This window comes from Monodon monoceros, unplaced genomic scaffold (genome assembly GCF_005190385.1).
Source record: "Monodon monoceros isolate NGI ecotype Baffin Bay Population unplaced genomic scaffold, NGI_Narwhal_1 Super_Scaffold_8, whole genome shotgun sequence".
Lineage (NCBI taxonomy): Eukaryota > Metazoa > Chordata > Mammalia > Artiodactyla > Monodontidae > Monodon > Monodon monoceros.
The window spans coordinates 65,365,918-65,391,626 of record NW_021703785.1 but is presented as its reverse complement, the minus strand read 5'-3'; the positions used below and the strand labels follow the sequence as shown (position 1 = coordinate 65,391,626).

Below are 25,709 nucleotides of genomic sequence, written 5' to 3'. Positions count from 1 at the left end.
ATATGAAATATGTAACTGTCATTCCTTGCTTACGGGTGTGTAAATTGGTCCAAATATTTTTGAAAACTCTTGTTAGTATCTATTGCAGCTGAACATATGCCTACCCTTATCACTCAGGAATTTAATTCCTAGATGCATGTGTCCAATAGAAATTAGTACATATCTCAGATATATGCACAAGAATGTTCAGCTATATTATTTTTACCAAAACATGGAAACAACCCAAATGTCCATCAATAGTACAATGAATAAATAAATTAAGATATATTGATCAGGGCTGGCTACATAATTTACAGGGCCTAGCGCAAAATATGTAAAAATTCAGGTGATTTGTTAAGAAATTATTAAGAATTTCAAGATGGCAACAGCAGAGCATTACACCAAGCAAAAGGCTATGTGACATTGCACAGGTGACATCCCAGGAAGCCTGCCTGATATTAATACAATGCACTACTACATGGCAATAAAAATAGGTACAACCTATTGCTACATACAAGCGGATGAATTTCGTGATATATTGTGAGTAAAAGAAGTCAGGCACAAAAGAGAATATACTATGCAATTTCATTTCTATGAAGATTAAGAACAGGGAAAATAGTATACAATGGTAGAATTTAGATTAGCGGTTACTCCAGAGGGATGTATTGAATGGGAAGGGGCATGAGAGAACCTTCTAGAGTGGTGAAAATGTTCTATATCTTGACCTGGATTATGGTTACACAGATACATACATGTATAAAAACATAAATGACAATACTTGTCTGATTGAATATGAAAGCACTCGTGGTGTCTGCTGTTCCTACCCTCCAATCCCTGTCATCCGGGCACAGATCTCAATCTTGTGCTCTGGCTCCTGTTTGGATGCGTGGTGTTGCATGGACATGTGGCTCAGAGAGCAGTGGAGGAAGACCCTCCATGCTGACATGCTCTCTGATTCACACCACCCACATCCCCATTGTCCACTATCAACACCTGCCGTCCTGAGATACTCCTCAGAGCCAGGGACACCAGCCATGCCAGTTCACACCCAACATACTCAGAAGTCTATTAGGATACTTAGGTTATGGGCAGAAGTGCCTCACATGACCTATAGAAAACCCTACATTGTAGCACACCACGGCTGTACTTTGCCTTTATTTTCATGAGACATTATTTCAGAGACCCTCCTCTTTCATTGCAATGCAATCAGTAGATTTAACATATGAAAAAAAATACACATTTAGAAAGAAAACAATTTTCATATTAAAAACAAAATAAAAATAGAACATTAGAAGGAAATTTAGTAATAGAGGTCATTCAGTTAGCATATACTTTTGATGGTGACAATGGGCTGAAGCAGCCCTTGACATAGAGTGGACCATAGGGTTTGAATTCTTAGATTTCCTTTTTGAAGCCACGAATGGTGTCATCCACCCAGGGGCAAAGGGACACTAGCCAAAGAATCGTCTGCCTTCCCACTCAGTTTGAGAATCCCTGGCATTTTAAGGAGATGCCAGTTTTCCTTTTATGAGAAAAATACTTCTCTGCTATGCATCAATCTCTCTGATAAATCATGGCTATTGTTTCTATTATAATTATCTTTATAAAAATTCAGTCTTGGGACTTCCTTGGCGGTCCAGTGGTTAAGACTCTGTGCTTCCACTGCAGGGGGCGTGGATTCGATCCCTGGTCAGGGGAACTTAGATCCTGCATGCCGTGAAGTGCAGCCAAAAAAAAATACAAAATAAAAAAAAATTCCATCTTTAATATCCTGGGATATTTTAACACTGTGTGTAAATTTAATATGGAAAGCACAAACCCATTATTACCTGTTTTCTTGGAGCATAAGAGAATAAATGGATAAGAAAACAGAGAATGGATAGGAAAAAATGGTAGGATTGTTTTCCTTTGACAGCATGGGCACAGGCAGGGTCCTGCCCAGCACAGAGGCCCAGTACGGAACCGTGTGTGTGTTGGGAATTACCATCCTCAAGGGAGAAACCCTCAGCCAATAGAGTATGGGAGCTGGTGGATGAATGCTTCTTCCCATCTTTCCTCAATAGATGATTCAAAGAAATACTCTATTCATTCCTCAGAAAGTCCCCAGAGGGATCAAGCCCCAGTTGCCCATAGAAGTGACCTTGATAACACACCTTGCTTTGGCTTTACTTCCTCCCCTGTTTCGCTTTCCTCAGTCTCTCACTGCTGATCCATTTGATCATCTCCCTAATAACTTACCCGCTTTGTTTTTGGGGAGAGGGTGGATCACCCTGGGCTAAGATGCAGGGACCCAGTTTCCTTCTAGCAAGGGCCTCAACTGTCCCCTAGAGCTTCAAAGCCCTCCTCTGGATTTTCTGCATCTAACTGGCCAATGAACAGAGAAAGTGTGGGCATATGAAAAAAGAAGAAAACTCACAAGGATAGGGGCTAAGCCAAAGTTATATATATATATTATACCCTTAACTAGTCTCTCAGCCTCTTGAGACCCTGAAATTTCTTCCTCATTACTTCTCTTTAAAGAACCAAAATTAGATCCAGCCTGGAGAAGAACCTTACTCCTGATTCTGGCAAGAACCAATTACAGGTTTGCCCCAGAGACGTGCACTGGGATGAACTGTCAAGGGTTAGGAGCAGAACAGCCCAGGTAACACAATCCTTCATCTTGAGGGTCTTTGGAAGGTTTGGCTGGTTCTTTTTAGTCCTTGGTTATAGGTACAAGATGGCAGACATCACTGTGAATATGTCTTTTCTCAATAAAAGGTAACCATTAATTATTGCATGCCTTCTGTGTGACAGGTGTTTACATTACCTCCCTTAATCTTCAAATGAGCCACAAAGCAAGTTTCATTAACCCCATTTTGAGCTGAGGAACCTGAGTCATTAAGTGATTGGAGCTGTAGTTTGCTGGCTGCTGCTGTATACTCATACCTTCTTCTCTGAATACTTCTTTCATGTTCTGGCTCTCTTCTGAGCAGCCATCTCTCACATCCCATATATTCAAGGGTCTGGAGTGAGATTGCCAGATAAAATACAGAACGCCAATTAGGTTTTAATTTTAGATAAACAATGAATTTTTTTTTGTATAAGTATGCCCATGCAATATTACTGCAAATATTGCATGGTCATAGTTATACTAAAAAGTTATCTGGAATTCAAATTTAACTGGGCCTCCTGTATTTTTATTTGTGAAATCTGGCAAGTCAAGGTGAGCTAAGTGTCTTTCTTATGCATTGTTGTCCCCTCCACACCATTTCTGCTTCCTTAGAACTCACAACTTTGAAACACAGGTCTTCAGACTCCACTTTCTACAGGAACCCCTCCTTGTTGAAGTTGTCTGCCATGCTTGTTGTCACTCACGTCAATTCATTGATTGTTTTAGCACCTGATTCACTTTCTTTCTCACGGTAATAATTTCATTATTTTTTTATGATTCCAGTATCCACATATATGACACTTCAATACCCTTGCTTTTGATTTCTTTTACCTTCTAATTTCAAACATCTCAATTCAACAGGGTAGGAGCATAGGGATTGTGGAGAGTTTTGCAGTATTAAATAGGATGGTCAGGGAGGCCTCACTGAGGAGCTGACTCCGAGCAAACGGGCTGAAGAGGGACCCAGCTCCGTTGACACTTGGACACAAGTGGTTCAGGAAGAGGAAATCATAAGCACAAAGGCCTTGAGGTAGAAGTCTCCTAGGGTGTTTCAAAAGTTTTTTGAGAACAGAGATTGTGTCTTATACTTGGTGGTGTTTTTTTTTTCTTTTTTCTTTTTTTTTACACGGGCCTCTCACCCTTGTGGCCTCTCCCATTGTGGAGCACAGGCTCCGGACGCGCGGCTCAGCGGCCATGGCTCATGGGCTTAGCCGCTCCGTGGCATGTGGGATCTTCCCGGACTGGGGCACGAACCCGTGTCCCCTGCCTCGGCAGGCAGACTCTCAACCACTGCGCCACCAGGGAAGCCCGGTGGTGTTATTAATTGTGCCCAATAGTTTCTTGCCCACAGGAATAATTCAGTAAATATGATGATTCAAAGAATTCAATAAATTCTTGTGTCATAAGTGAATGAGAGGGGGCACCTTGGTAGAAGGTTATTAAACATATTTGGAAATCAATTCCTGTCCTGTGGCAGTATTTAGGATTTTGAACAATATGTAAAATAAAAGCATAAGCTAAATAAGTAATTAAAATTACATACACCTAGAGAAGTGCATTTAAGAGGTGCAGTTTGAGTGGCCACATTTCTGTAGCTTTTCACGACCTTTAGATTCCTTTGCTTTAAATTCAGTAAGAATCTTGAGGAATGGAGGTAAGGAAGGGTAGTGAAGATTAGATATTAGTTTTAGCGGTTTATTCAATAAAGCTTCTTTTGGTGCCTGCCAAGTGAGAAAAGCCGGATATTTTCTGGTGCCAGAAACAGAGCTCCACACAGTAAATATTTTGTAAGTTTCTGTAGAACGAATGAGTGATTGAATGAACGAATGAAATGAATTTAGGAGGATGGTCTCTCTTAAGTTCCCGAATTTGACTCCTAGAGTATCAGAGCCAAATTTCCAATTTTGCTGAATAATTACTGTACTATGATAGAGGGTGAGAACAAAGAAAATGATTAAATAAAACAATGAGCCTTAACGAGTAGGTGATATCCGACTTTGCGCCCAATTCTGTCCGTACTAGGCTTCCGTAGTCTTTCCGCCCCTAACTCGTTTACGCCGCCGCGCAGGTAGTGATGTCGCGAGATTTGGAGCTCGCGGGAAAACTTGTTTGTGAGTCCGGAGCGGAGGGCGAGCGCGCGGGAAGTTCGAGTGTCGGACCCCGGGAACTCGGGCCGGCATGAGCCTCTGGGTGGACAAATACCGGCCCTGCTCTTTGGGACAGCTGGACTATCACAAGGAGCAGGCGGCCCAGCTGCGCAACCTGGTGAGTCGGCGGGACGGGGCGGGGAGACCCGGAGGAGGGGAGGCCTTCGCTCTCCCGCTTCAGAAGGTGATGAATGCTGTGGAGAAAAGTAAAACTGGGACGAGGACACATTGTGGGGGCGGGGCCTGTGCTTGTAAACCAAGAAAGTCTCCCTGAGGACTGTCATCTGAGCCGAAGCTTGAAGGAAGTGGGAGAGCCCACAGTAGGGAGCTCCGGGGCGAGGAGTGGAGCGGGTAGAGGGAACAGCAGGTGCAGAATGCCTGAGGCAGGAGTGTGCACAGCCCGTCACTCGGGAGGCCAGTGCGGCTGGCTAACCGTGGGCCAGCGGGAAGAGGAGTAGGAAATGGGGGAGTATGGGGGTGGGAGGAAGTGCAGATACAGTAAATTTTAATAGAGTGAGATGGGAAGCCTTTGGAACGTTTTGAACAGAGAAGTGACATCATCTGACTTTTTAATAGACTTACTTAAAATGTCTTGGTGTCATTGCCCGCATTTACAGAAAGGAAGATATTGGGTTTATTAATTTCTAAGGTCATTTTTAATTCTAAACTATGTGGTATTAGGTTGTCCTTAAGTTTAATTCCTTAATGGAAGATTTTTCTTTTCCTGTCGCGATGCCTATTTTTATGTTGTAGCTGATAAAAGTATCTAATGGCAGTGCTTTGTGAAAAACAAACTGAAGTTTGTAGAGAGTGGAGATGGAAGAAGGGTCTTGAGTAGAAAAGCCACTTATCTACTCTTTTTAAGGGCCTAAAGTACCACTTCCTGATGGAAGTGTTTTTGCTCAGCCCTCTGGGCTTCCAGTACCCATCTTTTTCAGAATTACAGGTACTATTTGTAAAGTTTTTTTTTTTAATGAGAAATTATAATAAAAGAACTCCATCCTTATATATGAAAGGCATTAGAAAAGTTGGTGGTGTTGTGAGAGTGAAGTGTTTTTTTAAACTCTCTTTTAAAATTATTGGTATTCCAATACTAATACTATACTAATTTTAAGTAAATCTATTAATTCAGTATTTTATTTATTTTTAGTATTTAAAATACTGTTTAAATAAATCTAAATAAATGTATCCCATGGTTAAGAAAATCAGAGTCAAAGCTGTTCTAAGAAAATGCAATTTATAAATGAATACAGCTTCATTTATAGGCAAATTGCATTTTCTTACAATAGCTTCGACTTTGATTTTCTTAACCATGGAATATATTTTGTATTCTATTGCCAGTTTTCTATTATATAGAATTTGGAATATTTGCACAAAAATTTAGTGTATTAGTCTTGTGTTAATAGATTTGGCTTTTCAAAAGTATTCACCTGTTTACCTTTGAATCTACAACCTAATAAAAGTGTGAAACATTTGCAGCATAACTTATTTTTGGTGAGATAGAAGTTTAAAAAAATGAAGGCTATATTTGTGGAGTACCTACTATTTTCCATGTGTTGTCTTAGGTAAATAGTTCCTTTCCTTGACACTTTTTTCTTTCAGTGCCAGAGACAGATGAGTTTACAGAGTATTAAAATTCACTGTAACAAGCACTCCTGTTAAGTTACTTATTTTCATTTTTTCTAAAACGGTTATTTATAAAACTTTTGCTCCACAAGATTTTATGCACCTGAAGCTAAGGTCTGTGTTCTTGTCATCTTTATAGCCTTCATAACACTGATCCCCAGACCTGACTGAGCATCACAATCACCTGGGAACGTTTTTTCAAAACAAACAATCTTGTTTTGAAATGCAGCACTGTCAGCGTCCTACTCCATTCCCTTGCTCTTAATTTATAAAATTACACAGACCGACTTCCAACTCCCTGCATCTGCATTTCCTGAAGGCTTTCTCTTGCTGACACCTCTAAGCAGACTTGAAATGTCAGGGAATTAATGCCCTCTCTTTCTCTCCGTTCACTTTCCCAAGCCAGCAAAGGATTGATGAGAGGTAGTGTATCATACTCCAGCTTCTCCACCCTGGGGTGGTTTAATAGTGTGGTGTATTTTGCACTGGCTTCAGGAGTATCCACAGCAGGATCACGCCCCAGATGCCCAGAGTGGTATTTAAGTTAACAACACTGTTGTTGGCTGCCTTCCTTCCTTGCTTTCCTGCTCCCCTACAAAGTTTTCCTTTACCTTCCAAATAAAACCAGATGCACTCGTTTCTTATCAAAGGGACTATTTGTAGAAGCCCAAACGACGACAGGCATCAGTCTCAGTTACTGAATCATAATCTTGTGGATGGGGTCCGGTAATTAGTCTTTTTATTAAAGGTTCTCTGGAAGATTCTGACAGTCGGCCAGGTTTGGGATTTCTTGCTTTCTAGCATATAGTGTTGTATCTTACATGTACTGTGCTAGATATATAAATTATATAACATTAATCCCAGGGGGATAATCAACATTTCAGAGTTAAAGATCTGTCTCTCTATATATACATACACACACACACACACACACACACACACACACACACACACACACCCATTTTTGAAGTTTCATAGGCAGAGACACAAAATATTTGATACTTGAAAAGTAGTTTACTTCCACACGTTGGGCAGTAGTTTGGGGAAAATGCCTTGTTCTTTTTTTTCCAGGTGCAGTGTGGTGACTTTCCTCATCTGTTAGTCTATGGACCATCAGGTGCTGGAAAAAAGACAAGAATTATGTGTATTCTACGTGAACTTTATGGTGTGGGAGTGGAAAAATTGAGAATTGAACATCAGACCATCACAGTAAGCATTTCACTTTGAGGCCCTCCAAATATTTAGAGCAGGAATTTTCAGTCCTCATCATATAGGACCCTTTGCTGCCCAATGTGTGATTTAAGTAAGAATTTCACAGGTAATCCTGGTGTACAGGATTGAGAGTTGCTGATTTATAGACCTAAGTATTATAACCAGACAAAAGTTACATTACGTTAGAAAAGAAATATGAGCAACAGGAGACTTTGGGTAAGATGTAGGTGGTGGGATTCATTTCAGATTCGAATTAGTGTCAGTTGGAACTAGAACTCAAGTTTCTAAAGTTCATTGTTCTGAGAGCAGTAGTGGGTATGGAAAGGGAATGATTTGGAGAAAAATTTTAAACGTGGAGTCCGGTGACTCTGTAAAGATTGGGCAGCTGACTGCCTGGGAGAGGAGACATGAGGCTCTGGGATGTTCAGAGTTCCCATGATCTTGCCCTGGCTGTGTTTTGTAGCCTCATGCTATGCAATGCATTTTCATACTCTTTCCTTACTGACAGTGTTTAAGATCTAGCTGAAATGTATCCTCTTGGAAGTGCCCCCCAACCCCGTTATAATTAATGTTTCCTCCTACAACCCATAGTTTATACTTTTTAGAGCATTACTTTGTTTTGCCTTGATCATAGTTATTTATACATCTTGACTCTGACAAGATTGTATTTGTTTTGAAGTTATATAGGGTAAATTTTATATTTTTGTAAGTTATACTTGACATGTGGCATTATATTAGTTTCAGGTATACTGCATAGTGATTTGATATTTTTATGCATTATGAAATAATCACCACAATAAGTCCAGTTGCCATCATTTTCTTGTTCTTCATAGCCTCTGGTATAGTGTCTTGCACATATTAGGCACTGAAAAAATGTAAACTGAGTGACTGGACAGTAGGTTGTGCTATTAATAGAATCTTTAGGAGGATAAATGGACTGTAGGCTAATGTGGATTAGCTTGTGTTTAGACACATTGAATTTGAGATGTTGGTAGTACATCCTGGTGGAAATTCTTTAAAATATGCAGGGACAAATTTAATAAGAAAGGTAGTAAGAAAACCTTATACATAATCTTATAAAAGGACAAAAAACAAGAGCTGATCAAATGGAAAGATGCATCATGTTCTCAGTGGTATTTAAAAGTGTCTGTTCTCCCCATGTTCAGTATAAATTTTAGTGAAATTCCAATTAAAATGCAATTTATTTTTTTAATTGTGTGAAGTGATCTTAAAGTACATTTCTGAGATTAGCTAAAATAATTATGAAAAAGAAGATTTGTGAAGTGGGACATGTGTTTATTAAACCATACTGTAAGCCTACTATAATCAAAACAATATTGCTATGGCATTGGGATAGAGGATTACATCAGTGGAACTGAATAGAGAGCCCAGAAATATGACAGCCCAAGATCTATTTCACATCAGTAGGAAGAGGATTGGTCAGCAAAATGTGCTAGCATAACTAGTTACCAACCCGTAAGAAAATAAAGTTGAATCCCTATTACACATAATTTATAAATCCAGATCAATTAAAGGCTGAAATGGTAAAATAAAACTAAATTTCTTAGAATAGAACTTCTTAGACAGTATGAACAGTGTGTGAGTCAGGAGCACCTTTTAATAAAAAACATGGGAGTTGTAGAAGAAAATATATACTTGGGTATATATGAATTTTAAAAGTTTGTATGACAAGATAATATACATAAGATCAATAGAAAAATGAAGGATTATAAAAAATATTTGAAAGGAATGTATTATATAAAAGATTTTACAAAGTGACAATGGAAAAACAACCTGGTAGAAAACTGAATAAAAAATGGCCACAGGAGAGAAAGATAAACACTCAGTAAACCTATGTGAAGATGTTTGACCTTTGTGGTAGTTGAGGAAAAGCAGTGAGAGTCTAATAAACACATACATACGTATAAAAATTTAGAGAACACATCATCTTCAATCCAGCAGATCTTTTATTGGGAATCTGTTACGTAAGCAGTGCATGAGACATATGCACAAGGATGTTAATTATGGAATTGTTTGAGATTGTAAAAAGCAAGAAGCAAAATGCCCATCTGCATGACTGGCTTTGGGACATGCATGTTATCGTTGATATGCAACTATAACAGCCTATACCACTTGTCTGAGAAGGTTGTCTAGATGTGTTGTTAAGGAAAAGCAAAACACAGAGAAATATATGTGATTGCCTCTTTTTAACAGACTATATATAGTAATGTATTAGTATGTGTTTATTTTTGTGTGTTATCATGGAAAAGGCTGTGAAAGGACATGGGCAGATTGTTTACAACGATGATCTGATAACAGGGAATGGTTTGGAGATTACTGGAGGTAAAGGAGAAAAGCGGTCACACTAAAAACAGAATGTGTGATATGACCCAATGTACATAAAAACATGTATGTTTACATGCACCTTAAGAAAGGAATGGGGTTAATGAATTTGAAGCATTAGTGGTGGTCATCTAAAGTTTTCTTTCTTTAGTAAACATAAATTGTTTACATAATTAAAAAGAATGAAATACAGAAAAGAGGAGAAATAGTCATGAATAAACATTAAAAAAAAAACTTTCTTTGTCCACAGACTCCATCTAAAAAGAAAATTGAAATTAGCACTATTGCAAGCAATTACCACCTTGAAGTTAATCCCAGGTAAGTTGCTACTACATAGAAATAAGCAATTTTAGAATAGTGATGTTCAGACTTTTTTTAGAGTAGAATGTTTTTTTGAAATAAAATTATGTATGGAAACAATAGATAAAAGTGAAGCTGCCCTGTGTGAGACGGGGAGCCTAGAACCTTCCTTCTTTCCCTTCTCTTTGATACCCCCCCAAGTCAAATAATTTTAATTAAGTTTTCTTGCTCTACAGAGCTCTGTGCTTTACACAAAGTATTTTGCATAGTCAGTAAGTTTTTGTTGAATTATATTGACTCATTCAGAACTGGTGAGCAAAGTGTGTCTAAAAAGTTTGTAAATGCCTGAAAAAATATTTCAGAAAGTGAATTTGGGTTCCCATTTTCTTTGTTTCAGTTTTTTGATTAGAGGGTATTGTAGTCCATCAGCCACTGTCTGTATTCTCTATCATGAGATAATGACTAGGATCTTGTTGGGAGGCACATTGAAAACTCATGCCACAGCAGTTACGTTCTGCTTAAGTAAATGATGTAGAAATGATTGTATTGGGTGTAAAGTTGGCTAAGCCTTCAGGGTTCTATGGGGTCTGATATGTTCTTGAAGGAGAACAGAATCAAGGACATCTTCAGGCAAAGGCAACTTTATGGGCAGTGGCAGTGAGATCGAGCATCCCTTTCTAGACTGAATGGAATAAGAGGAAGAGAGTTTTAAGTTAATGTGTATTCAGTAACAGGCACTGTGTGGGAAGCTTTACATGGATTATTTAGTCCTCAGAACAACCCTAACAGACCGATATTATTTTTCCTAGGTATGTCAAAGAAAAAATTAAGGTTGGTGGGAAAGGGTCTGATCGTAAAAGTAGAGAGTGGTAATTCCATGGACAAAAGTGAATTATTTTAGATTCTGGACAAGGAAATGATTATAAAAGAAACACTGTACGTATATTGATCTAATAATATTGAATTGAGACAGACAATGGCTGTTTGGGAAAATAAACTAAAGCTGACTTCTATGATCTCTTTTTCTCTTTGAGAGTTCCTCTGTAGCAAGAATAGTCAGGGTAAGCTGTTTGTTTTTCAGGTGTTTTAAATTGACATTCAGCCTGAATTAACCAGGTGACTTATGTTGGTTTGTGAGGTGCAGGACTTAAGTGCTAAAGCAATGATATTGGTATAAATGACAGGTAATGCCTGTAAGTCAGCAGCTTACAGAGTACTGATTTGTGTGCTAAACTTAATTTGCTTATCCCATCCCCTTGTGAAGACCCTGAATCAACTCTGCTTGTGCTGAGAGGGACTTGTCTAGGCTTGTTCTCTCTCAGACCTTTACTATTTTGGGGATGGGGAAGAGGAACAGAGATTAAATTTCTGTTCCAAGGAGTTATTTTTATATTTTAAATTAGCTCTGACTAGGTATGAATTATAGTGGGTACAGAAGTGTCAAAGTATTTGATAAGCTATTGATAGCTATTGCTCTTCTTTTTTTTTTTTTGAGGTACGCGGGCCCTCTCACTGTCGTGGCCTCTCCTGTTGCAGAGCACAGGCTCCTGACGCGCAGGCTCAGTGGCCATGGCTCACTTTTTTTTTTTTTTGAGTCTTTTCCCTTTTTTTCTTGATGAGTCTGGCTAATGGTTTATCAATTTTGTTTATCTTCTCAGTAAACTTAATATAAGAACATGCTTGGTGTTTTCAGTGATATTAACCAAATTGTAGTTGAGTATTGGAATATTTTTAGTATTTAATGACCCTAAAACACTTCACTTTTAAAGTTTTGTGAATGTAATAGGTGTTACTCAGTTTGATTAAAATTTTGATCACTTAAGATCTTCAACATTTTTTGTACAATACCAGATTAAGAATAAGGGCATAATACTTTCTAAATATTTACACACATATTTACCACTATTTTTGTTTTGTATAGTGATGCTGGAAATAGTGACCGGGTAGTAATTCAGGAGATGTTGAAAACAGTGGCACAATCACAGCAACTTGAAACAAACTCTCAAAAAGATTTTAAAGGTATGTGATAAAAAGATTTCTTATGAGGCAGACACTTAAATTACAAGCAGTGGGTATAAGAGAAAAATGTAGTGGGGAATGTAAATTCCATCCATTTAGCAAATATTTATTAACCTCTTGTTCTGTGCCAAGTACTATGCTACCTTTTTTTTTTCTTTAAATATGTAAAAGTGAACAAGAGAGACATGATCTCTGCTCCTGGGAATTTATAGTTTAATGGAATTGAATTTTGGCAGAAAGAGAACTATTTGTGCCACCCATGTGTTACTTTAGAACTAGATAAGTAATGAAAAAATACTTAATTTAAAATAAGAAATTGCATGATTTAAAAATAATGGTTCTTAGAACCAAAGTGACATGTTCATTATCAGATGTTTAGCTAAACAAAAGAAAATTCATACCAGCTATAATCCCCGTAATAGTTACTCTTAACATTTGCAGTATTATTTATGTGCATATATATGCGTATATTTTTACAGGAGATTTTTTGATAAATATGCCAATATTTAATGCTTTTGATATATTTTGCCAAATTCTTCATGTGAAAGAGGGTATAGCTCTGTGCTACCACCAGCAGTGTTTAGGAATGCCCATTTCTCTCTAACATTTATCAACACTGGATAATTATTTTTAATCCTTGTCAGTTTGAGTGGAGAAAATAAATTGTTTGTACTTTGTTTTTTTTTAGTGAATGTGATGATTTTATCTTTTGTTCATTGCTTATTTTACTGTTTTGTAAATCACCTGTGCATATTCCAGTGTATTTCTTATCTTTCCTCCTCAGTCTGTACTTCAAAATAAATTAAAAAATTTTTTTTCAAATGCTCTCCTGTATCCATTAATGTAGTTTTATGATTTTTCTTCTTAGTGTTTAGTATTATATTACTGGATCTTTTAATGAAACTGCTTTGCATTTCTGGAGTAAATGTCACTTGGTTGGGATGTGTTAATTTTTAAAATATGCTGCTGTTTTCTCACCTAGCAATGATTTATTTTTTTATCATTTTATTTGGTGCTATCCTTGTCAGATACTGGGATCAATCTCCTTGTCTTTATTTTTCCTGTTCTGTTCAATTTCGGTTCTAATTCCAGAACGTCTCCAAATTGTGAAGTGTTATCTTGGAAGGAATATTCATTTTATTATTTTCAGTCCAATGTTCTCTCAAACCTTATTGCATCAAGGTTCCTTAGCTCTTAGCCATGAATTGAGCCCTCTGAGTGCTGTTCTTAAATTGGCCCATGATATTTCCAGTGTGCTTTTGTGGGTGATTTGGGGTTCTCCTGTCCTAAAGGCTGTCAAAAACCTGGTGGATCCCAGCCACTTCCTCCCACACATAGTTTCTTGTTCTCACTTGCTCATATTTAGGGTTCTTAGGGACAACTTGTCACCTAGTTTTGATATAAATGTTGTCTTGGGTCTTGGAATCTTTACTTGTTCTGTCTGTTTTTATGGGAGAGATTCAAATGCTACAAATGCTACCACTGTCATCTTCTAGAAATAATTTAATACAATGAAAAATACAACAGTTGGATTCAGTCCCTACATACTATTCCTGAAGCACTTTAAGGCCAATCCTTGGTTATGACCAGATGGAATCTTATTATACAAGTAACCAGATGTCTTTATGCCTTATTTGCTACATCTCTTGTGCCAGTGTTTTCCAAAGTGTATTCCTTAATGCTAAGATGTTCTACAGAAATGTGCTCCTGAGATAAATTATTTTGGGTAAATGCAGCACAGTATATCCTTGTCGTGGTGATTTCTACTGTGTATAAATATAATAAAGACTGCAATAAATTCTACAACAAAATAACCTCTTTAACTTTGTTTAGCCTAGTGTTTCTTAGGCTTGTTTGATCTTAGAATGTTTTAAAATAAAAGAAATTATTCTTGCCATACCTATAAGTTTTGCATGTCTTCTCCAAAGGGGAAAGTAGTATATTAGGCTTATTATTTAGGATTTCACTCTGAATAATGAGGAGGAAGAGGAAGAGAAATACTTAAGTTAAAGTTTGTTTTGTTTTTCCTTGACTCAGTCGTGTTATTGACAGAAGTTGACAAACTCACTAAAGATGCTCAGCATGCCTTGCGCAGAACCATGGAAAAGTATATGTCCACCTGCAGGTTGATCTTGTGTTGCAATTCTACATCAAAAGTGATACCACCTATTCGTAGTAGGTGCCTTGCAGTTCGTGTGCCTGCTCCCAGCATTGAAGATGTAAGTCAAGTTAAACTTTTCAGAAAAAAATTTCACTTCAGATTCCATGCATACTGTGTGTACATCCCTGTCATGTTTGTTTTTGTGAAAACATAGTGAGCTATATCAGTAATTTAGGAATAGCTATGGCCTGGATGCTAACTATTAGTATACGTATAAACATATATATATATATATATATATATATATATATATATATATAAAATACCAGATACCAATATATAGAAAATGTTCTTTCCATTAAATCATCTTTTACTTTAAACAAGTAATTATTGTGGATTTTACTAAAGTAGGTAAGGGCTAGTTATTTAATGGCTTCTGCTTTAACCTGATTTAACTGGCTTATGGAGGAGGCGTGAGTATTCAGGAAATAGATTTTGCAAGAAGATGATTTGGGAATACCTAGTCCCCTGTTAGGGGACCAAAGTTAGTCTGAAACATAATACATATTTTTGTTTTCTTTATCATTCTTAGTAGTTGTCAGTAGAAATACCAGTTTCTCACAGGCAGTTTTCTGCTGTTTAATAGATTTGGGACAATTTTATGCAAAGTGGGGATAATATGTGACATTGTATTAGTTTCAAAGTAGTTAAAGTAACTTTATTTTAAGTTTCACTTGTAAAAATTTTGGGGGTGATAGAGTTAAAAGTGTCTATAAAGCAGCAGCACTGCCAGGTTACACCACTCCCATGGGCACCATTCAGGTCTTAGTTCCTGAAGCGTGTGCACTTCAGCTTGTACGGCTCTACTTGGCAGCCTTGTGAGCAGTATCTTTGCCCCCAGCATGAGACCCTTTGTCTCCAACTCCGTGTTGCCTTGAGGAGGCAGGCTGTCAGGCTTGGAGCTGGGACCAGAGCTTCCTCCAGTTGCACATCTAGCTGCTGCCTCTTCCTGACAGCTAGGCTAGACCCCTAGCTTCCTGCTGAAGGAGCAGTGGGTTAGGGTAGGGTAGTGACCAAAAAAAAGGTTGGGGAGGGTCTATAAAGATATTAACAGAAATTGTCTCAGTATGCTGTTTGACAGATTGCCCATTTTTGTTAATTATTTTGTTTGTAGATTTGCCACGTGTTATCTACTGTGTGCAAGAAGGAAGGTCTAAATCTTCCTTCACAACTGGCTCGTAGATTTGCAGAGAAGTCCTGCAGAAATCTCAGAAAAGCCCTGCTTATGTGTGAAGCCTGCAGAGTGCAACAGTGAGTGAAAGGGGGAAGTTACCATGGGAAACATTTTGGGACATAAGCCCACTTTCATTTAATTTATTGTGTTCTCTTTTTGTCATGTAGATATCCTTTTACTGCAGATCAAGAAATCCCTGAAACAGATTGGGAGGTGTATCTGAGGGAGACTGCCAATGCTATTGTCAGTCAGCAGACTCCACAGAGGTAACCGCTGTAAAAGATCGCCATGAAAGTTTGGTCATTGAGATAGTACAGATATTCTAAGTTTTAGGTTAGCTGTTTTATGCTAATACCATGCCATTTAGAATTATAATTAAATCTGTAATAGTACACTTATAAAGAAAAGGTAGGATTTAATTTTAGAAATTTAGTGGTTCAGAATAGTTAGCATATGATATCATGGCTATTGGCATGTAAATGTGGAACTTCTACATAAATTAAAACAAATTTTGGAAGTTTTAGGTTTTTCCCAGAATCTTGGATGATTTAATATTAATACATAACATGATGTATCTAGCTTTCTAATATTGAAAATCACAATATATAACTTTGTATTGATGTGTCATAGAAAGACCCTAGACTGTGGGTCAGACTTCTAGTTCTTCTACTGATTTTTAGCTAAGTGTCCTTGAGCAGGTAACTTCGTCTTAGAGCTTCAGCTTTTTCATTTGTATAATGAAGATGCTATTATTTTTACTCTGCCAAGGATACTTGTACCTTTGTTATAAGAGCAGAAGAGATTGTGTGATAATGGATTGAGAACTAGAAGACCCGGTGCTCATGTGTGATGATAGGCTTTGTTAAGAATAATATTGTGTATATGCCATCAGTATTTAGGAAGTGTTCTGTGCATATTTGCTGTACGGTTGTTTCTGTTTACTTCCTAGGTCTCTTCTTCAGTAGTAGACCATGCTGAGAGTATTCAGCCACTGCTTGTTTGATTTATCATGACAGCTTTGATTGAGAAGGGCAGTCTGCTCTTCTCCAAATCAAGAGTGACAGTCTTAAGGCCCACTCACTACCTTTGGAACGTCTAGTGAAGGTCCCTTAGGCTCACTGAGACACAGCTTGCTACTATTTTTTGCCTGTCAGAACTGAGAAACCATCTTTGGACTTTAGAGAGGGTTGATTCTTTTAGGAAACAGACTAGACTGAATGCAACCACTGAAATGTAAGCTTCCCTGGTTTACGTGAAAATAATCATGAGAGGATTATGCCATGTTTCTCTTCTTGTATGGTATATCTGATGAATTCTTATTTTTTATAAGAAATTCTTCAAAGGAAATGATAATATGTACTCTTGGGCTACCATATAGATTAGAGGAGGTGAATAGTCATAGATAATGGGTATGTGGTATTTGCATTGAATTCCTATTAATTCATTTATTTTAGTTGAAGAAATTAATAGTTTTCGAAAAGTGCAAACGTTTTTGGTAGGTTCTTCAGAAAAGAAACCTTGACTTTAGGAAAAAATGTGCATTCCGTTCTGTAAAATATTGTCAAGCAGTGAAGAAATTTCAGGCTTTAAAGAAATAAAATTCAAACAAAGCGTGTCTTGGGAGCCTTTTACTTTCATAAAATATTTCCACGCTAAAGATGACTTTCTTGTTTTTGTTCTGATTTTAATGAAGAAAAATTGGCGGTAGTAGTTGAACTTTCCTGCTCTTAAGAGATTTAGGTACAGATATTGCAGTATTTGACTATTTGACTATTATTAGATGTATTTTTAAGACTTCAGTTGATTATTACTTTACTTAATTATTCTAGCTGCTGTGGCCCTTTCCTCCAGTTTCCAAACAGGTTTTGACAGCTCATAAATGAACTTGTTCGAGTGCTGCTGTTGCCTATTTAGACTAACAGTTTTGGGAGTTGATGCCATTATGCTGTATAAAAAGAAATTTCTCTTAATTTCAGAAAACCTTGGAGCTGTGCAGAAATACTGGGATGGCTTGTGTCATTCTGAACATTGGTCCACACAGTACCAAATGGCTCCTTCTGATTTTTGACCCCTTAGTCTTGATTCTTGTTTGACCTATCTTAGAAAATTCATAATTTTCTAATTTGAATAGCAGCTAATATTTAGTGAGCAATTATTATATCATTTTAGAAAAATGAACTGAAATTAGGATAAGCTTCCATAGGTGTATCTTAAGTATGATAAGCCATTTAAGAAAATGTCTGTATTGGGATGTTTAATTCGTAAACTAAGACAGTACAGAGGAAAAATTACCTCCTATTTTTATCACAGAATATTGTTTTGTTTTTTATAGGCTCCTTGAAGTTCGTGGGAGACTCTATGAGCTTCTGACTCATTGTATTCCTCCTGAAATAATAATGAAGGTATCCTGATTTCAAATTTTGAACTGTTTATAACCATAAAACTTGGACTTTGTGTGATCTCAGGGCTTTTGCTGCACTAAGATACATTGTCACCTCTTTCTGTCCAGCTCATTAGTTCAACAGATATTTATTGAGCTTCTGGTGCTTCAGGCACCTTTAGGGGTGTGTTGAAGGGGACGGGTGGGCCTGCCTTCAGAGAAGTTGCATTTTTGTGGGGTGAAATGGGAAACGAAGCAAGAGGATTTCAGAATGTTCCAGGTGCCACAAAGGAAGTAACAAGGTGAAATGGTAACAATGGAGGGCAGGGTTATGGAAGGTCAGTGATGGCTTCTGTGAGAAAGGTATGTTTAAACTAAAACTTGAAGGATTAAAAGAAGGGAACCATATAAGTAGCTGGGGAACAAGTATTGCAGACAGCAAGGCCCGGTGCACTTGAGTAATGAGGTTAAAGAAGGAGGCAGAGGGACATTGTAAGACACAGTTTTAGGGCTGATCTAAACCTAATCAACTCCCCAGCTGGATGGATAGGCTGACTGTTAGATTTTAGGGAACACACTGTTTTTTTGCTTGTTTGTATTTATTAAAATTACCTGGTAATCCTTACATGAAAAAATTCAAATGATACCAAATATACAAAGAAAAAAGTGAAGCTCCACACTCTGTTTACATAAGACCTCTTTTCTAGTCACATAGAAATAAGCCCATATATGTGTGTGTTTCACAAAACTTCAGTGTCCTGCGCTGTTTGTTTTTTTTCCCCTTCTTTTTTAAAATTCAGCAGTGTAGTATGGTTGCTGTTTCATGACAGTACAGATTTACCTTATTCTTTTTAGTGGATGGGTGGGATTTCATTATATGACTATACCACAGTTTTTGGATATGACCCCTGTTGGTGAAGCTTTAGGTTGTCTACAGATTATTATAATTAATAATGCTGCGGTAAGCATCTTTGTACTTATATCTTTGCACCCTTGTACATTTAAATATTTAGAGTTGGAATATGAAAGATAACTGTCACATCTTTACATTATAGAATGGTATGTACTTTTGGATGAAGTCTGCTGGTTCATCAGAAATAAAAAAAGAACATATTTAACTTAAGCTTTACTTCCTTTTTGAATGAGAGAAATAAAGCATTTTCAGCTAATATTTTAAAAAATGATTACTTTTTTAATTACTAGTTATCTTTCTTTAGGGCCTTCTCTCAGAACTTTTACATAATTGTGATGGACAGCTGAAAGGGGAAGTGGCCCAGATGGCAGCTTACTATGAACATCGTCTACAGCTGGGTAGCAAAGCCATTTATCACTTGGAAGCATTTGTGGCCAAATTTATGGCACTTTATAAGAAGTTCATGGAGGATGGATTGGAAGGCATGATATTCTGACATCTATCAGTAATTCTTCCTAATATTTCTCAGTATCAGCATTTACGTTAAATTTATATTGGAAGAGCTACAGGTAAAATAAACTAACTTTACTTAATTATGTCTTATTTGTGGTTTTTGTAATAATTCCTCTGAATTATTAATCATTATTCTCTAGGTTAAATAATTGCTCCTGTACTATTGAAGTGTATTGAAAGGATACAACTAGAAACTTTAGAGTCTAGGAACATGATTTTAATTTACTTTAAAAATTTGTTTTCCAAGTATGCAGTATTGATCCTCTCATTTCTGTATACTCTCTCACCTGCTGGAGGAAATTTACACATAAGAAAGCAGGGATTGTTTTCTATCCTTCAGATGACCATTTTTGGCCACAGGTACATAAATTTTTGCTTGGTAAGTCATTACGTTTAATCATTTTTTCCCTCAACCAAGAATTATATTTTTGCAGGAAATATAGGAATTAATTTTGAAACGTAATAGCATGGGTGTGGAGAAAATTGCACATACCATTTCTGTTGAAACTAGAATTTCAGCTTTTATTTTCAGTGATTCAGATAAGCATGTTTTCATTAAGTACTTGAAGACTCCTGAAGAATATGCATCACATAGTTCTGAAGCAAAGGTATATTACTGTTGAAATTACTCTTTGATTTGAACAAGTATACTGTTGTATTATTGTTCCTGTCCTTTGGAGCATTTTTTAATTCAGGAATTTGGTTCATGGAACAAAGGGTTTGCTTGACAGAAGTTTATGACGGGCTCTGTATAAGAATATTAGCAAGACCTGCTCTTTTAGCAGTTGGTGATAAACAATCAGGAAGTGTTTGATTGACAAAGACACAACTACACACACACTGAAAAACCTAAACCTGGGAAACTGTTCAGGTTAAGATAAATGATTGTTGCCTTTTTTATGGGGTGGCGGGGGGGGTGGTACTAGTCAGGTCCCAACTGGAAGTCTCAGTCCTGGGGACTACATGTTAGGAGGGATATTGACATTCTAACAGAGAACTAGGAAAGTGAGGTTTGGAAGAGCTACGACTGCTTTAATTTGGAAAAAAGGGAAGTTAAAAAATATGTATGTTAGGAGGGATATTGACATTCTAACAGAACTAGGAAAGTGAGGTTTGGAAGAGCTACGACTGCTTTAATTTGGAAAAAAGGGAAGTTAAAAAATATGTTAACTCTTCCAGTGTTTAAAATGATGCACTTGGAAGTATGAGTGGTCTTATAAATTATGTTTCCTTAAAGCAGTGCTTCTCAGAGTGGAATCCCTGGCATCACCAGCATCACCTGGGAACTCAGAAATGCAAACTCTCAGGTCTCATTCCAGGTCTACTGAATCAAACGATCGGGATAAGCCTCAGCAGTCTTTGTGTTGTACCACCCCTCCAAGTGATTCTGATGCACGCCTCAGTTTGAGAACCACTGCTCTAGAGAGGGTAGACTTAGGATCAATGGATGTAGGTTGGAGAGAGGTATTTTAGTTCCCTATGAAGAATTTTTTAACTGCAGCTATCTTAATAATGGTATGGGAGTCTTGAAAGCTCCTTAGAAACAGCAGGTGTTCAGGTGGCGAACTGATGAATAATGAACTGCTTACTACATGGTAGGCATTGCACTGGCTATGTGTACTATTTCATTATAACCTTACCACTCTGTGAGGTATTATCTCTGAGCTATGAATAAGAAACTTGAGATGTAGAGAAATGAAGTATAATTCATACAATAAAACATATCCATTTTAAGTCTGCAGTTTGATTTTTGACGAAGGTATTCAGTGTAACCATCATCCCAATCAAGATACAGATTCCATCACCCTGAAAAGTTTCTTCCATATCCCTTTTGCAGTCAGCCCACCCCTACCCCAACTCAAGTGACCGTTGATCTGCTTCCTGTCATTATAGATTAGTTTTGCCTGTTCAAGAATTTAGAGTCAAATACTGTATGGTCTTTGGTTAAGGCTTCATTCTCTCAGAATTATAACTGACATTCGTCTATATTGTTGCATATTTCATTAATTTCTTTAATGTTCATTGATCAGTGTATGTTTATATACACTTTTACAACCCATTGACTTGTTTATGGACCTTTGGGTTTCCAGGATTTGTTTAGTATGAATAAAGTTGTTCTGAATATTTCTGGAAGTCATTTTGTGGACATATGTTTTCACTTCTCTTGAGTAAATACATAGGAATGGAATAATTAGACCTAAGATAGGTGTCAGTTTAACTTTTAAGAAGTCACCAGATTCTCAAAGTGTACCATTTTATATTCCTACCAGCATTGTATGGGCATTCTAGTTGTCTCTATAAAATTGGTTTAATTGATTTTCTATATTGTCTGTTTTATATTTCATTGACTACCTTTTCTATCTTTATTAATCCCATCCTTCTTCTTTTGATGTAGTTTGATCTTATTTTTCCAGAGTCTTAAAATGGACGTTTAGGTAATTGACTTTAGACCATTCTCTTCTATCATTTAAAATTACAAATTTTACCCTGAATATTGATCTAACTTCCTCTTACAGATTTTGATATCTTGTGTTTTCATTTCCATTTAGTTCAAACTATTTTTCAGTTTCACTTGAGATGTTTTTCTTTGACCAAATGATTACTTGGAAGTGTGTTGTTTAATTTCCAAATGATTGAAAATTTTCAGATATATTTTAAAGGCTTCTCTACCCTTGTTAATTTTCTGTCATTTACTAAGAGGAATATTGAAATCGCTAACTGTATTTATGGATTTGTCTAATTTAGTTCTTCTGGGTTTTTATGCATTTAGAAGCTCATTAGGTGCATAAAATTTTAGGATTGTTATGTCTTCCTGATGAATTGACCCCTTTATGAACGCTCCTCCTGATTTCTGGTAATATTCCTTACTCTGAATCTATTTTATCTTATATTAATATTACCACTCCAGCTTTCTTTTGATTAGAGTTTGTATGGTAGACATATTTCTTACAGCTAAGGTCTGCTAGCATTCTCTCAGTTTTGATTATCTGGAATGTACCTATTTTGTCTTCACTCACAGAATTCTAGGTTCATTTAAAATTTTTATTATTTTTTCCCCTAGCACTTCAAATATTTCCTTCTGCTACCTTCTGATCTCTGTTATTTCTGATGAGAAGTTAGCCAGTAACATATGATTGTTCACTTTTACATGATACATTACTTCTTGATGTTTTCAGTATTTTTTTTCTTTGCCTTTTAGCAAGGTGACTATGATGTAACTAGTTGTAGTTCTTTGTGTTTATCTTACTTGGGCTTTGTTTAGTTTCTTGGATCAGATTATTATGAGTAGTATTAGTATTAATTTAGGGAATTTTTTTGCCATTATTTATTCAAACCTTTTTTTCTGACCTTTTTTTCTCATCTACTTTGAGACTCCTTTTACTTATATCCTGGAATACTTGACATTGGCCCACAGGTGGCTGATTCTCTGTTCATTTTTCTTTAGTCTTTTTTCTCTTGAGTTCTTTGGCTTGGATAATTTTATTGATAAATCTTCAAACTCGCTGAATCCTTCTGCCATTTCATATCTGGTATCTCATCTAATTTATTTTTCACTTTAGTGTTCGTACATTTTAACTCTAGAATTTCCATTTTGTTCTATATAGTTTCAATGTTTCTATTACAATTTCCTATTTTCTGTCTCCTTGTCAGCATGTTTTCCTTTAATTCTTTGAACATGTTTATAATAGTTGCTTTGAAGTCTTTCCTGAACCCAGCATCTGGTCCCACTCAGTCAGTTTATATTGACTGCTTTTTCCCTTGTGTATCATTATACTTCTTCCCCCTCCCCCTACACCAATGTGTGGTAATTTTGTGGCTGAAAACTTTACTTTTAGATAATATATTTTAGTAACTTTGGATTCTCTTTTGGTTTTCTGATATTTTTTAATGTTTTTTGTTTGTTTCCTAGCTTACCTATACTTAAACTCTGTAATTTATCTTCCTTGCATTGTGCTGCCACTGATGTTTCTACTCAGTTGTTTTTATTTTAGCCTGGCTTCATCTTTCTGTCTGCATAGTTTAGTGATCAACCCAATGATTTGGGTGGAGTGTGAACTCAGACATCTTCAAGTTGAGACTTTAAGTCTGCTGAGCTGTATGTGGGTTGAGGAAAACATTCAAGGTTGCAACCAGTTCTCAGTATCCCTTGGTTTTCATTTTTCCACTTAAGCGGTCGGTCAGGTATGTGTGAATTAAGAGCTTGTCTTAGCCACTGTGTGGCTCTTTCATTTCCAGGATCTCTCAGTTCACTATCTGATTGATTTCTTAGTGGCCATGAACTGGACTTGCAACCTTGGTTTAGCAAAGCTATGGGTTTTCCTTGTTCCCAACTGTTAATTCAGTCTAATACTCTGGCTGCAACTAGCCTTAAACTTATAAAGGTACAGTTTTTACTGAAGAAGTGGTAGGTACAAGGTAATAATACCAAGTATACAAAGTCATGGAGTTGCTACCATTTTTGTCCAAATCTAGTTTTTCAACAATAAACATTTTTCAAATTTGTTGTCTGATTTTGATCAATTTTCAGTGTCATGATTGGTTATTTTTTGACAATTTTGTCTGTTTTTATACTTTTCTGTGGAGGGAAATTACTCAATCTCCTCCTGTTTCAATTAATAGAAGTAGCCCTCCACTGACTCATTTCTTCATTGCTTTTTTTGTATATGCAAATTTCAATCTGATGTAATTTTCCTTTACTCTGAAACAGGTTTAGCTTTTCTTGTGGGGCAGATCTTCTGGTGAATTCTCCCAGGTTTTTGTTTTTGTTTTTTGGGGGAGGGGGGTTTGGCCTAAAATGGCTTTACTTTGCATTCTTTTTTGAAAAGCATTTTTAATGGGTATAAAATTGTAGTTTGACAGTTGTTTTTCTTTCTGTATCTTAAAAATACAGTTTTGTGTTTCAGTTTGCATTGTTTCTGAGGAGAATCTGCATTCTAATTTTTTTCCTATGCGTTTTTTGTTTTATTTTACTTCCTATGGCTCCTTGTAAGATTTACAACTTCTCTTTATGACCAATTCCAGCAGTTTAAGGTGTGTCTTGGCGTGATTTTTCTTTGTGTTCATACTGCTTTATACTGGCTTTACATTTGTTTCAGTTCTTGGATTTGTGGATTTGTGTTTTTTATCAAATTTAGGAAAATTTAGCCATTTTCTTCATTATTTTTCTGCCCTCTCCTCTGAGACTCTAGTTACATCTCTGACTTCATGATAGTGCCCGTAAATCACAGGGTTTCTATCTTTTTTCCAGACTTTTTCTCACCGTCCTTCAGTTTGAATAGTTTCTGTTGCCTTTAAGTTCACTAATCTCTTGCACAGTCTAAAGCACAGTCTAAAGCACAGTCTAACTTGCTTTAAAGATCATCCAGTGAAACCGTCTTTCTTTAAACAGTGTTGAACTTTGTTTTCACAGGCAATTATTTGATTAGCAGCTTGATCCTTTTCATGCTTATTTTTAACCTTTTTTAGGGTGTGCCTAGAGTAGTCTTTATCCCTAGTTGAGCTTTACAGCTGTGGTTTGATCTTTCTAGTGTTGATCGAATGCCCCAGAGATCATTGAAGAGCTACATCCTGGGTCACCAGAACTCACTGTCTTCCAGCCCTGTGTGAGCTCTGTACTTTCATGTTCATTGCAGCATTATTCACAACAGTCAAGATATGGAAACAACCTAAGTGTTCATCTATGGACAAATAAAGATGTGATATACATACATACACAAACACACACACATACTAAACTATTCAGCTTAGTTTCTAGTAGGTCTTTCCCCAGTAGTTTTTTTGTTGTTGTTTGCTTGTTTTTTTTCTCTCTGCCTGGCTTTGTGGAGTCATACTGAATGTATATGCAGCTTAGTAATCAGCCAAGGATGCAAGGCAACCCTTATGCAGATTTCTGTTGCACTTTTTCTGTATAATTCTCCTCTTTCCAGATCTCTGCATGCATGTTCAGCCACCCCAGTCTCTGAATTTTGCTCTTTTCTCCTCAACTCATTGTTGTCACAGTTGTCTGCCTGGGTTTGCCCTTCCTACCCTGTAGGCTGGAAAGTGCCTCTAGGCAGAAATCAGGGGTGATTTTAGAGTTTACTTCCTTGGTTTCTTTTCTTTAACGTAGCAAAGCATTGCACTGCCTGCTCCAGTGTCTGATGTAGCATCCCTTTTATGTTTTGTCTCGTTTTCTAGTTGTTTACAATGGAGGGCAAGTCCAGTATCAGTTACTCTTTTTTAACTGGCAGTAAAAGTCTTGATGTCAGGATTTTAAATGAAAGCCCTGATTCCTGGGTGTGAATCACTA

At 36.8% G+C, this 25,709-nt stretch overlaps 1 protein-coding gene across 2 annotated transcripts in view; it reads left to right on the top strand.

The window, feature by feature from the left end:
• Positions 1 to 2,495: 2,495 nt before the first annotated feature.
• RFC3 (replication factor C subunit 3) overlaps positions 2,496 to 25,709 on the top strand; it is a 34,663-nt gene continuing 11,449 nt past the window's right edge. The window contains exons 1-10 of one of the 2 annotated variants that reach the window (XR_003791730.1): positions 2,496 to 2,623; positions 4,701 to 4,897; positions 7,477 to 7,614; positions 10,211 to 10,278; positions 12,182 to 12,279; positions 14,317 to 14,498; positions 15,555 to 15,691; positions 15,782 to 15,880; positions 17,947 to 18,016; positions 19,212 to 19,476. Coding sequence is in view for 1 of the 2 variants with exons in the window: in XM_029210184.1 (XP_029066017.1) it covers positions 4,811 to 4,897; positions 7,477 to 7,614; positions 10,211 to 10,278; positions 12,182 to 12,279; positions 14,317 to 14,498; positions 15,555 to 15,691; positions 15,782 to 15,880; positions 17,947 to 18,016; positions 19,212 to 19,403 (1,071 nt within the window). In the remaining variant the exon portion in view is untranslated. Of the gene's footprint in view, positions 2,624 to 4,700; positions 4,898 to 7,476; positions 7,615 to 10,210; positions 10,279 to 12,181; positions 12,280 to 14,316; positions 14,499 to 15,554; positions 15,692 to 15,781; positions 15,881 to 17,946; positions 18,017 to 19,211; positions 20,132 to 25,709 lie in introns of those variants that run through there. The other variant, XM_029210184.1, reaches the window with a different exon arrangement.